Below are 12,762 nucleotides of genomic sequence, written 5' to 3' on the forward strand. Positions count from 1 at the left end.
CATCCCCAATTTTGTACTTTCAAAGAGGGGGGGTCTTCTGGGGTTCCCGAAGAGGAACGGTTTTCTTCATCTCTTTCATCGGTATGGCAGAAGGTGCAAGCTAACTTGAAAAATATGAGTGGTAAATACAAATGCATGGCCGATAAGAAACGGTCGCCAGGTCCGGACCTAGGAGTGAATGACTATGTGTGGTTGTCTACTAGGAATATTAAGTTGAAGGTTCCCTCTTGGAAACTGGGTCCTAGGTTCATTGGTCCTTATAAAATTGTAGCCGTCATTAACCCTGTGGCTTTTCGCCTGGAGCTACCTCAGACTTTTAAGATCCATAACGTCTTCCATAAGTCGCTGCTCAAGAAGTATGTTCCACCTCTAGAACCATCACCACTGCCACCTCCTCCTGTTGTTGTGGATGGTAATCTGGAGTTTCAAATATCCAGAATTGTTGATTCTCGTCGGGTCCGCCGCTCTCTTCAGTATCTGGTGCATTGGAGGGGTTACGGTCCCGAGGAAAGAATGTGGGTTCCAGCGTCAGAGGTAAACGCCAACAGGTTGATTCAGGCTTTCCATGTCTCTCATCCGGAGAGACCTGGTCCTGAGTGTCCGGAGGCCCCTCGTGAAAGGGGGGGTACTGTCACGAGGGTGTCAAGAGCCACGTCTGACTCCGTTATACCCGGGGTCAGGAAGTCGCAGCGGGTGGCTGCGCGCTCTATGTCTAAAGATCACGGTGTTTCTTAGTGTTTGTTTTCTGTGTTTGCCTTGCTATCCTTTTTGTCTCACTCAGGGATCCGTAGCTTCTCCTCCTCAGCTGTTTCTTGTCTGCCACTCCCAAACTCCTTATATTCTCCTCTCACACTTCTCTTGTTGCCAGTTATAGAGCTTCCTGCCTGGACATCTATGCTGACCCACTGGAGCTGAGAATCTGGTTGTTGTTCCAGAGTGCTACCCTCCGGATCCCTGTTGGGCTTTTGTTGTCTCCTGTTGTTGCCCTCCTGGGATTATATGTTTAGTTTGTATTGTCTGTCCTCCCCTTGGTGTTTTCCTTTAGAGCTAGTGGTGCGGACTAGTGTTCCCACCGCCCTGTTCACTATCTAGGGCTCATCCTAGGGAAAGCCAGGGTTTTAGGCACGTGATCGGCGTACGGGTGAGGAACCCGTCTAGGGACGACAGGGCAGCCAGGCGCCAGTCGCAAGGTGAGTTAGGGGTCACCACCTTCCCTCTCACTAGGGCAGGGCCTCCCTCTTTTCCTCCCTCCGTGTCACGTATGTGACAGTTACGCCGATCGTGATACCAGAACGGAGGATCACCCTCACACATGGAGCGTGATTTCCATGACGGCTCATGTGAAACACCTCTAATATGTGTGGTCAGACTGTGGAAACGAAGAAATGGACATATTGACTTTTATCTTGCACAATTTTATCTGGTAAAATGTCAGGTTGCATGGCGTTGGGCATCTTTCCTGTCCTTCATGGGACAGATCAAGCGCTTCTGTCCTGCCCTAAGTTAAATTGCTGGCACTTGGGGTGGAAAAAGCTAGCCACATAAATTATAGTTGCCAAACAACCCCCATAAATGTGCACGCTTAGATCTGCCAGGTGTGCATGTTCATTACCAAAGGGAGTGGTAGACCAGTTATTCCCAAACACTTCTGGAAAAGAGTCATCTTCCGGGTCCATTTACATATTTGACCAGATCTACAGCAGATCGGCTGTCCATTAGACAATACATGCTGCCAACATTTACCAGGTTTACACTTTGTGGAGGACAGTATGGCCACTGCCCCCGCTTTTCTCTAGGCAGCCGCCTCACCTGGCCTCATTGGAGGTGCACCACTGCCAGGGACTGCTGGATTTTTACCTGTTTTATAGTCCCAGTATGTTGGAGGGTAGTATGGAATACAACAGCACTGGAAGTTCTGCTACATTTCAATTTGCAGCCTCAAGTAAAGTGAAAATAATGAATAAAGTTAAAGCTCAATAAATCTTAAAGGAACATAACAACATATTGTCACAGTATTGTCCTTTTCATAATATTTCATTGTCCCTGTGGGCTTAATATACCTTTTACCAATATGATACAACATTACATTATAACATAGCAATACTCTGAACCTAAAAGTGAACCTTTACTATACAGCCCGGACTCCTGCAGGTGGAACTACATTTCCCGTTATCCTCTGCGCTACCGTGCGCCACGTGGCTGTAAAGCCTGCCGCTAATTGGCTGGCTGTGGAGAGGGCGGAAGTACTGTGCTCAGCCGTGTACGTAGTGCAGTGGCTGTCGCTGAGGGGCAGAGCATGATGCAGACGGGGTCAGTGCAGCAGAAGATCTCGTGTGTGTTCGTCACTCAGGTGAAGGATGAGCCGTCCTCCAAGCGGGAGCACCAGGTGACAGCAGCCAGCTCCCCTCCATTGTGTGTTATGTCACTGGGCGAGCTTATACAGTCAAGAGCACAAGCCATAGACTGCAGGACCCGCAGATTGTAGAATGGAGGAATCTGCATGTGGCTAGAGTGTCATCTGCAGGGTGTGGACATAGGCTGGCACCAGTTCTCTTCTAAATAAGGACCCACCATTTAAATGAATGGGCGACTATGTAAGACATGGTGCTGACTATAGGGAGGGGAGCCCTATGTGATATTCATATAGGTGACATGGACTACAGTTTCCCTAAAAGGATGCCCCCTTAAAGAGGTTATCCAGGAAAAGTCATCAATGACAGATCTGTGGGGGTGCGACACCCGATCAGCTGTTCGGTTACCTTCACGCTAGTGTTATTCTTTTCTGGTATTGCGTTCCGTCATAGGGGCTCAATACCGGAAAAAAACTGATCAGTTTTATCCTAATGCATTCTGAATGTAGAGCATTCCGTTCAGTATGCATCAGGAGGAATTAGTTCAGTACCTCTTACGTTTTTGGGCTGGAGAATATACCGCAGCATGGTGCAGTTTTCTCTCCGGCCAAAAATACTGATCACTTGCTGGCTTCGACATTGATTTACATCGAATTGTATTAGTGCCGGATTAAGTGTTCCAGCAAAACGGATACGGCTTTCCGCGCAGACCTTTAAAAATGCCCAAAAATTTAATACCGGATGCATTTTTCTGGATAACACCGGAGAAACGGATCCTGTATTTCAATGCATTTTTCAGACTGATCCGGATCCGTCTGATATGCCATTTGTTTGCGTCTGGATTGCCGGATCCAGCAGGCATTTCTGCCACAAGTGTGAAAGTACCCTCAGGCTAGGGCTACATGGTGACATTTATTGTAATGATAGTCTACGGTGCCGCACTGCGACACAACAGTCACCAAAAAATCCATCCAAGTTGGACACTATAGACTATCATTACAATAAATGTCGCCCGGCACCTGTCGCAATGTAATTATACGGCACTTTCACACGGTCAGGCCTAGTTTACACTTCACAGAACAGGTGCAGATCTTTCCATTACACTTTCTCTCTATAGGCTTCACTTCTCACAGTCTCTGATGACAATCACGGATCAAACACTGACTGTGTGAGTAAGGTCTCCTGCACACGACTGTTGTTTTGGTCCGTATCTGAGCCGCAGTTTTTGTGACTTATGGATTCTGCCCCATAGGAGTGCGGCGGCCACACATGATTTTGTGTTGTAAATATTTTTTCCTTGGACCAAAAAAGCCACAGAAACACCTGACTTACTCAGCTTTTTTGTAATTTTTGTGCATTTTTCCCCATACATAATGTGCTTTACCACCTGTTGTTGTTTTTTTAATTCAAGAAAATATTTTATTAAAAGAAAATGCATGATGGTACAAATAAAAAGACACGCCATGACTAACAGCTGGAGAGACATATTGAAGGAAACGAAATGTACAGCACAAGGGAATGTGTATGCATGAGAAACGGCATCTCTAGTAGTGAAAAACAGGTGTGTGGTAGAAGACCATATGGAAGACCCACCACGAAGACCAAACTAGAACACATGACGACAATGTTAGACTAGTTGTGATCTTCATTCAGCCAGGAGGAGTAATAAAGGTGCAGTGCATGGCTCCTGAAGCAACAGACTTTCACAATAAGCAGACCCTGAAGGCACATCAAATATGGCCTACATATCTGACCGACGAGTAGCAGAAGCATAGTAAAGGTTGTCCTCAACGCTAGGTGGCAATACTGCAAGGTGACCATGGTGACCACATTGCATGGACTCTGTCAGGGGCTCCCCGATAAATATACACAGTTTTATGTATAAGGGCGGAAGCTAGTCACGCTTTGAAGCCACGGAGCGCAGGTTGGTACGTTATCATTCGCCCACAGTCAAGCAATCTGCTTTCTAGCCAGGAAAGCTGCTCCTGCAGGGACTGGGAGTGAGATGGGGAAAAATGGCAGGACATCCAGAAGCCCTAGAAGTCAAATAAGTGGAGACAGAGGGACAGGGACCCCCATGAGGTCATTAAAAAACGTTATTATCTGAGCCCAATACCCCTGAAAATACGGACATTGTCATATTAAGTGGTAGACAGTGCCCGGTTCTTTATTACATTTAGGTCAGATTCCCGTCTACCGGGCAGTAAGTAGCAGCTGTAGCTGTAGATGGGTAGGATCATTGAGTGCCCAGTACAGAGGATTTATGGTAGGACTTGTTTGGAACTGTGAGAACATCCTCCAGTCTCCCCCTCCATAACCTCCCACTTAGACTTACTAGACACTAAAACCTGGTGTTTTTTAATGCAGTTTTTGCATACCTAATATTTTAAGATAGGAAATTATGAACTCCCCTCCCCCCATAATGTCCCTTCCTATATAGGGCATGCTGAAAAAAATCCTCCCTAAATATTCAGTTTTTTAACCCAGGTTAAAGTCAATCTCCCAGTCCCCCAAAATCTTACCTTAATAATACAGAGGATTTAGGTGGTTTATGACCCCATGTAGTTGCCTTGTTTACTGGTTGTGCAGTGTGTAAATTAGCTAGACCAGGGATGCTCAACCTGCCGCCCTCCAGCTGTTGCAAAACTGATGGAAGCTGTAGTTTTACAACAGCTGGAGGGCCACAGGTTAGGCATCCCTGAGCTTGACAGATCGTATGTGCCAGGAAGGCTCGGGTGAGGCCTTCAGCCTACAAATGCTGATCAAACACTGGGGATTTTAGGTAGAATTAGGTTAGGTATCTTTACAAAGCACTGTCACACATCCTGTAGCTGATCCGCAGGTGTCCGACACTCCACCTCCCTGCCAATCGGCTGTTTGCCAAATAGCTCCGGCACTAGCTGGAACCCACTGATTTACTAGTGATGGATTATCCTGAGGATAGGCCATCAGTTAAAGCGGCTCTGTCAACCAGATCAGCGCTACCCTACCAAGCACATAGCCTGGTAGGGTGGATGATGATGGCAAAAACAATGCCTTTCTTTCTGCTGTCGGTGGTCCAGTGGTGGAGAAAAATGCACTTTTAAAAATTTCCAAAGGAAATATTGGAGCACCAGGAGGCGGGCTTATGCGGTTAGAGAACCGCTCCAGCGACGCCCCTGGTGCTCAATAATGACTCCCCTTTTCTGTAGTTCACACCCCCTGCCTTTAGATTGACAACGATAACCCCTTTGGTCTAGCGCTGAGATCCCACACCTGTGCCGTGACGGAGCGTGCGCACTATGGGAATGAAGCCAAAGATGTTGAGTGCGCAGGCACAGGATCTCAGCGCTAGACCAGAGGGTCTAGCGCTGTCAATCTGAAGGCAGGGACGTAAACTACAGTATAGGGGCATCATTATGGGAGCACCAGGGGTGGTGCTTGAACTGCATAAGCCTGTCTCCTGGTGCTCGAATAGTTCATTTGCATATTTTTAAAAGTTCATTTTTCTTCACCACCGACAGCAAAAAGAAAGGTATTGTTTTTGGCAGCGTATTGTTTTTGGCAGGCTATATGCTTAGTAGGGTAGCATTGATCTGGGTGACAGAGGTGGACAACCTCTGCAAGCCCTATTGTGCACGCAGAGTAATATCCTGGCCTCAGAGTTGCCCCCTCCCCCATGCTTTACCATGCATCCTGTAATTGACAGACCTCTTATACATCCATATACAGGGCACATATATCATTACCTATAGAGTGATCACAAATGAATATAAGCAAAATACAGGAGGTATTAAGATAAATTGTCAAATGTAATTTTCTACGGTTATGTATGTCATCTGATGGGTGGATTTTCTTTGTAGATGTTCAGAGTGCTGGCTACAGAAACCCTAAACCCTCTTGCACTGAATGCCGCCATTGACAGTGCCCTGGCTACAGAGAAGGTAGATGGTACGTGCTGCTATGTGACGACCCACAAAGGTAAGTATACAGATGTAGCCTGCTGTACATACTTCATGTACGTTACCAGTGGAATGCCCATAGAGTTTATTCTTCAGGTGTGTACAGGACTAGACAGTTCTTTATACTGAATGTGATCTGCTGTCTCCAGTCCATCCGTTTTCCCAGTCTTCATTTTGGCTTATGACTCATAATCCTGTCACGTTGCAGTAAACCAGTGTACATTAATGGGCAACTCCCAAAATTTTTCAATGGCGTCCACTGCACCCGATTAAGATCATGCTGGTGTACTGGATATTGCATGCTCTTAGCTAATATCATCAAGAAATGGACCCGCATAATACAAAAGGCAGCCCATAGCATTACACGTCATTACATTGCATTACATACAACAGTGGAAATACCACTGCTGTGCTGGTGACACACCATTAGCGTGACAGTGCTAGTTCTACAGTTCTGTGTAATGCTTTGGTGCACTGGAGGGGCAACAGCACGACAACCTCCAAAAAGAGATTGGTTTTGCAGGTGGTGGCCACAATTACTCTTTCCTTATCCTTCCTGACAGATCGTTCTCTAATTTTGCTGGTGTCCTCGTCAATTACTGGTAGCGCGAGGCGATACCTGCAGCCAAATCAAGTTGCACAGGTAGTCCTGCCCCTCTAGAATGGCACATCCATACTTGCTGTCGCAAGAAGGTTTGCTGTATCTCCCTCTATGGTCTCAATAGCATGGAGATGATACCAGGACACTGGAAGAGCTGGTCAGGGCAGTAGAAGGGCCCCACACCAGGACCAGTATCTGATCCTTTGTGCAAGGAGGACCGGAAGGACACTGCTGGAGCCCTACTAAATGACCTTCAGTCGGCTACTGGTCTGCATGATTTTGACCAAAGTGCCATTAATAGACTCAGTGACAGAGGCGTGAGGGTCCAACGTCCTTTAGCGGAACCTGTGCTCACAGTCCATGGGCAATCGCCACAGAAGTGCAGATTTGGCAGGTTCGCATTAGTGCCCCATTCTCTGGGGATCAGGTTCAAACTGAACACATGACAGTTGTGAAAGGAGATGCCATGGTAAACTTTATGCAGCCTGCAACATCATCCATCATGAACAGTTTGGCGGTGGGTAAATGATTTTCTGGAGATGCATATCCTTGGCGAATCGCACAAACCTCCATGTGATAACTAGTGGTACCCTGACTGCTGTTGGGTACAGGGATGAAATCCTTACAGAAATTGTCAGAAATTACACTGGTGCAGGACAATGCCTGGACTTGCCGTATTTTTCGCCCCAAAAGACTAACCTCCCCCCCCCCCCTTTCAAAGTGGGGGGAAACTGTTAATGTGTCTTATGGGGTGAATACAGTGCAAGAGAAAAAAATGGCCGGCGCATTGCATGTTGCCGGCACATGGCAGGCTGTGCAGCATAGGGATAGCAGCCTGCGATGTACCGGACATCCGTCTTTTCACTGACTTACTCTGTCTGCAGAAAAAGCCCGGCGGGGGGAGGGGGAGGCTGAAGGTAGGAGAGCCGTGTCTGGCAGATGCACAGTGGCAGGGAGACCAGGGGCGACAGCGCGGCGAAGCAGATTCCCTCCCCCCCTGACAGTGCGGCGCAGCAGATTCCCTCCCCCCCTGACAGTGCGGCGCAGCCGATTCCCTCCCCCCCCCCCCCCCCCCGACAGCGCGGCGCAGCCGATTCCCTCCCCCCCCCGACAGCGCGGCGCAGCCGATTCCCTCCCCCTCCGACAGCGCGGCGCAGCCGATTCCTCCCCCCCCCCCCCGACAGCGCGGCGCAGCCGATTCCCTCCCCCCCCCCCCCCGACAGCGCGGCGCAGCCGATTCCCTCCCCCCCCCCCCCGACAGCGCGGCGCAGCCGATTCCCTCCCCCCCCCCGACAGCGCGGTGCAGCCGATTCCCTCCCCCCCCGACAGCGCGGCGCAGCCGATTCCCTCCCCCCCCGACAGCGCGGCGCAGCAGATTCCCTCCCCCCCCCCCGACAGCGCGGCGCAGCCGATTCCCTCCCCCCCCCCCCCGACAGCGCGGCGCAGCCGATTCCCCCCCCCCCCCCGACAGCGCGGCGCAGCAGATTCCCTCCCCCCCCCCCCCGACAGCGCGGCGCAGCAGATTCCCTCCCCCCATGACAGCGCGGCGCAGCAGATTCCCCCCATAATATTGTGTGTGTCAACATTATTTTAACACACCTTTGGTTTAAAAATAGTTTTTTTCTTATTTTCCTCTAAAACAGTGTGTCTTATGGGCAGGTGTGTCTTATAGGGCTAAAAATACGGTACGCATCCAGAGTGTGTAGACAGTTGCTGGGTGACAAAGGCATTGATATCAGTTACTGGCTCTCATGTTTCTCAGACCTGAATTGAGAACCTTTAAGAAATTCAGCATCAGTGCATCTGATGCCACCAACTAATGCCAAACACTGTCCAGGAGCTCACTGACACCCTGATCCAAGTCTAGGAGGAGATCCCCAGGACACCATATGCTGTCTTATCAGGAGCATGCCCTAATGTTGTCGGAAGTGCATACAGCGATGTGGGGGGCCATATATGCTACTGAGTCACATTATGAGCTGCTGTGATGAAATTAATGCAGATTGGATCTGCTTATGATTTGAATTATTTACTTTGATTTTGGGGTGATTTGGAACCAGCCCTCCATTTCCATTGACTGTGTAGATACGTTCTCAAAGAATTCCACAATTTATATCAGTTAAGATTTTCAGCTTGAATCTTTCGTACATTGAGATCAGATGTGTGATTTAAAGGGAACCTGTCACCGGTATTTTGTGTATAGAGCTGGGAACATGGTTTGCTAGATGGCCGCTAGCACAACCGCAATACCCAGTCCCCATAGCTCTGTGTGCTTTTATTGTGTAAAAAAAACCGATTTGATACATATGCAAATTAACCTGAGATGAGTCCTGTATGTGAGATAAGTCAGGGACAGGACTCATCTCAGGTTAATTTGCATATGTATCATATTGTTTTTTCCCCACAATAAATGCACACAGAGCTATGGGGACTGGGTATTGCAGATGTGCTAGCAGCCCATGTCCTCAGCTCTATACACAAAATCCCGGTGACAGGTTCCCTTTAAGTGTTCCCTTAATTTTTATTGAGCTTTGCACTTTTTTGTAGCAGATCATGTGACGTTGACATGTAATGCTATTGGTTCAGTTATGTTTTTGTGCTAGTGTATTTTTTTTTCATGAAATTAGCTATGATAAGAGCCTGCGTGGCTCGAAATGCTTAAGCAATATCCATTACCCCAACGTGATTTTATCTTTATGCCAAAGTGGTTTTAATGTGTGATGTGGGACATAGCTGAAACTTTTTGGGAAGTCATCTTCAACTTGTAGTTATCCACCAAGTTATCCATGCACTTACATCTCATTCTCTGAACCCTGACATGTGGTGAGAAAGACCCTTTGGGTGAGCTGCTGTCAAACATTTTCTTGTGGTTTGCCATAAATAAATGGTGGGCAGCCGGCAAGAAGTTTCATCAGAATCTTGTGAATATATTTGCTCGGATAGTTACTGCATCTCCCACTAATTTTCTTACATGAACAGTAAGGAGTAGGAGCTGAATTTCTTCCATTTTGAAATTATTTGAGAGGCCCATCTTTGGCAGTCTCTTCTATTATAACCCTACCCTTCTGTTCTTATGGGTGTCAGTTTCAAGCCTCTGGTCTTTGTAGTATGGTATTGTGGGCTTAGAATCTATGGAAAATCATGTCTGTCTCAATGTGTACTCTACCCTCAACAGGCCTCCCATACCTCTGGGCCCGATATGATAGGAAGCCAACAAAACAGGCAGAAAAGAGGTTCAAAAAATATATTTTTTCAAAAGGAAACTCCAAAGGTTTGTGCAGTTATTTTTCACTTATCTGTTCTCAATATCGTATTACACATTTCCAGTACTTTAGGGGGTTCTCTGGGATTTCCAGATTGGTGGCCTATCCTCAGGATAGGTCATTAATATGAAATCGGCAGGGGTCCGACTCCAAGGCCTCCTTCCAGCTTACCAAGCATGTTACCAGCCATGTCACCGGCATTAATGTCATGAGACATGGCCTAGGAAGAGGCCTAAGTGCTCATAGATGTGCCTGGGCCTGCAGTGGGGGTGCTGGGAGTCAGACCTCTTCCAGTCTTATATTGGTGACCTGTCCTGGGTATAGGCCATCAGTATACAAATCCTGGAAAACCCCTTTAAATATTTTTTTTTTGTCCTATTTGAACAGCCATACATTTTATTTTTATTTTTTTTAATCTTTTATTTCCGTCGATGTGACTTGACTTTTGCAAGATACGTTTTTTTTTCAATAATAACATTTTAGGGTATGCATAGTTTATTTATTAACTTAAATTTTTCTTGTGAGGGGAATTGCAAACACAAAACACAATTTTAACCCTTTTTTTATTATTTTTTTTTATTTATTTATTTATTTATTTTTTTATGCTATTTTTCAAGTAGTAAAAATAATAAACTAGTAGATAAGTGATTGGCACCCTCTCTGGAAACATACTGGAACATATGCTTTAAAATATATATAACCTTTATTGGTCCACATAAAAAAAAACTACTAAAATCTCACTAAAATATACTCAATTAAAATGGAGACCAAAATACAATAAAAATGAAAATGAATAATAACAAAAAAAGATAAATTTATGTATATATACAGTGCCTGGCAAAAGTTTCCCCCCCCCCCCTTGACTTTTTTCGTATTTTGTTACACTACAGCCTTAAAGGGACACTGACAGGCCGTTAGAGCATATAAAGTGACATATATTCTTCTATTGGTCTTAATATGCTTAATTAAACTATACCAGTATCACCCCTCGGTGCCTTTCCTTTACTTATAAAAAGTGTTTTTATCAATATGCAAATTACCTCACTTTGTGCCCAAGGGGCTGTCCCTCAGTCAGTTGTGTGCCCAGCCGTGCCCCAACTGCCGTCTCCTAGTGCCACCCAGCTCATTAGCATTCACTGCGCTGGGCAGCTTTTTTTTTTCACCCGACTCAGTGAAATCCCGCGCATGCCCAGTACTATCTTCTACTGGAGCTGGAGGGTGTCGGGGACCTTATCCGGCGTAGGCACGGAGTGACAGGATGAGGCTGATGCCAGGAAGATAGTACTGGGCATGCACGGGATTTCACTGCGCTCGGGAGATAAAAAAGCCGCCCAGTGCAGTGAATACTAATGAGCTGGGCGGCACTAGGAGACGGCAGTTTTGGCGCGTCTGGGCACACAACTGAATGAGGGACAGCCCCTTGGGCACAAAATAAGGTAATTTGCATATTGATAAAAACACTTTTTATAAGTAACGGAAAGGCACCGAGGGGTGATACTGGTATAGTTTAATTAAGCATATTAAGACCAATAGAAGAATATATGTAACTTTATATGCTCTAACGGCCTGTCAGTGTCCCTTTAAGTTTAATGTTTTGTTAATCTGAATTTTATGTGATGATCACAACACAATAGTCTAAGTTGGTGAAGTGAAATTAGAAAAATAAAACTATTGTTTAGAAATAGAAAACAGAAAATTGGCATGTGCGTATGTATTCACCCCCTTTGTTAGGTATCCCATAAAAAGCTCTTGTGCAACCAATTACCTTCAGAAGTCACACAATTAATCAAATATTGTCCACCTGTGTGCAATCTAAGTGTCACATGATCTATCATTACATATACACACCTTTTTTGAAAGGCCCCAGAGGCTGCAATACCTAAGCAAGAGGCATCACTAACCAAACACTGCCATGAAGACCAAGGAACTCTCCAAACAAGTAAGGGCAATGTTGTTGAGAAATACAAGTCAGGGTTAGATTATAAAAAAAAATATATCAATTTTTGATGATCCCCAGGAGCACCATCAAATCTATCATAACCAAATGGAAAGAACATGACACAACAGCAAACCTGCCAAGAGACGACCGCCCACCAAAACTCATGCACCGGGCAAGGAGGACATTAATCTGAGAGGCAGCACAGAGACCTAAGGTAACCCTGGAGCAGCTGCAGAGTTCCACAGCAGAGACTGGAGTATCTGTACATAGGATGACAATAAGCCATATGCTCCATAGAGTTGGGCTTTATGGCAAAAAGGGAAGTGGGAGACTCCAAAAATGTATGGAGAAAGGTGCTCTGGTCTGATGAGACTAATATTGAACTTTTCGGAAAAGAAGAAAACGCTATGTCTGGCGCAAAGCCATAACATCTCCCAAAGAACACGATCCCCACAGTGAAACATGATGGTGGCAGCATCATGCTGGTAAGAGTTGAGGGAAAGATGGATGATGCTAAATACAGGAATATTTTTAAGCAAAACCTGTACCACTCTGTGCGTGATTTGAGGCTAGGATGGAGGTTCACCTTCCAGCAGGACAATGACCCCAAACACACTGCTAAAGCAACACTTGAGTGGTTTAAGGGGAAACCCGTAAATGTGTTGGA

At 46.3% G+C, this 12,762-nt stretch overlaps 1 protein-coding gene across 5 annotated transcripts in view; it reads left to right on the plus strand.

The window, feature by feature from the left end:
- Positions 1-2,251: 2,251 nt before the first annotated feature.
- C2H12orf29 (chromosome 2 C12orf29 homolog) overlaps positions 2,252-12,762 on the plus strand; it is a 29,129-nt gene continuing 18,618 nt past the window's right edge. Inside the window, exons 1-3 of one of the 5 annotated variants that reach the window (XM_044280494.1) lie at positions 2,252-2,386; positions 6,194-6,311; positions 10,069-10,164. In XM_044280494.1, the coding sequence (XP_044136429.1) occupies positions 2,297-2,386; positions 6,194-6,311; positions 10,069-10,164 (304 nt within the window). In that variant the 5' untranslated portion in view covers positions 2,252-2,296. Of the gene's footprint in view, positions 2,387-3,796; positions 3,913-6,193; positions 6,312-10,068; positions 10,165-12,762 lie in introns of those variants that run through there. The other 4 variants (XM_044280496.1, XM_044280495.1, XM_044280497.1 and 1 more) reach the window with 4 other exon arrangements.

This window comes from Bufo gargarizans, chromosome 2, assembly GCF_014858855.1.
Source record: "Bufo gargarizans isolate SCDJY-AF-19 chromosome 2, ASM1485885v1, whole genome shotgun sequence".
Classification (NCBI taxonomy): domain Eukaryota; kingdom Metazoa; phylum Chordata; class Amphibia; order Anura; family Bufonidae; genus Bufo; species Bufo gargarizans.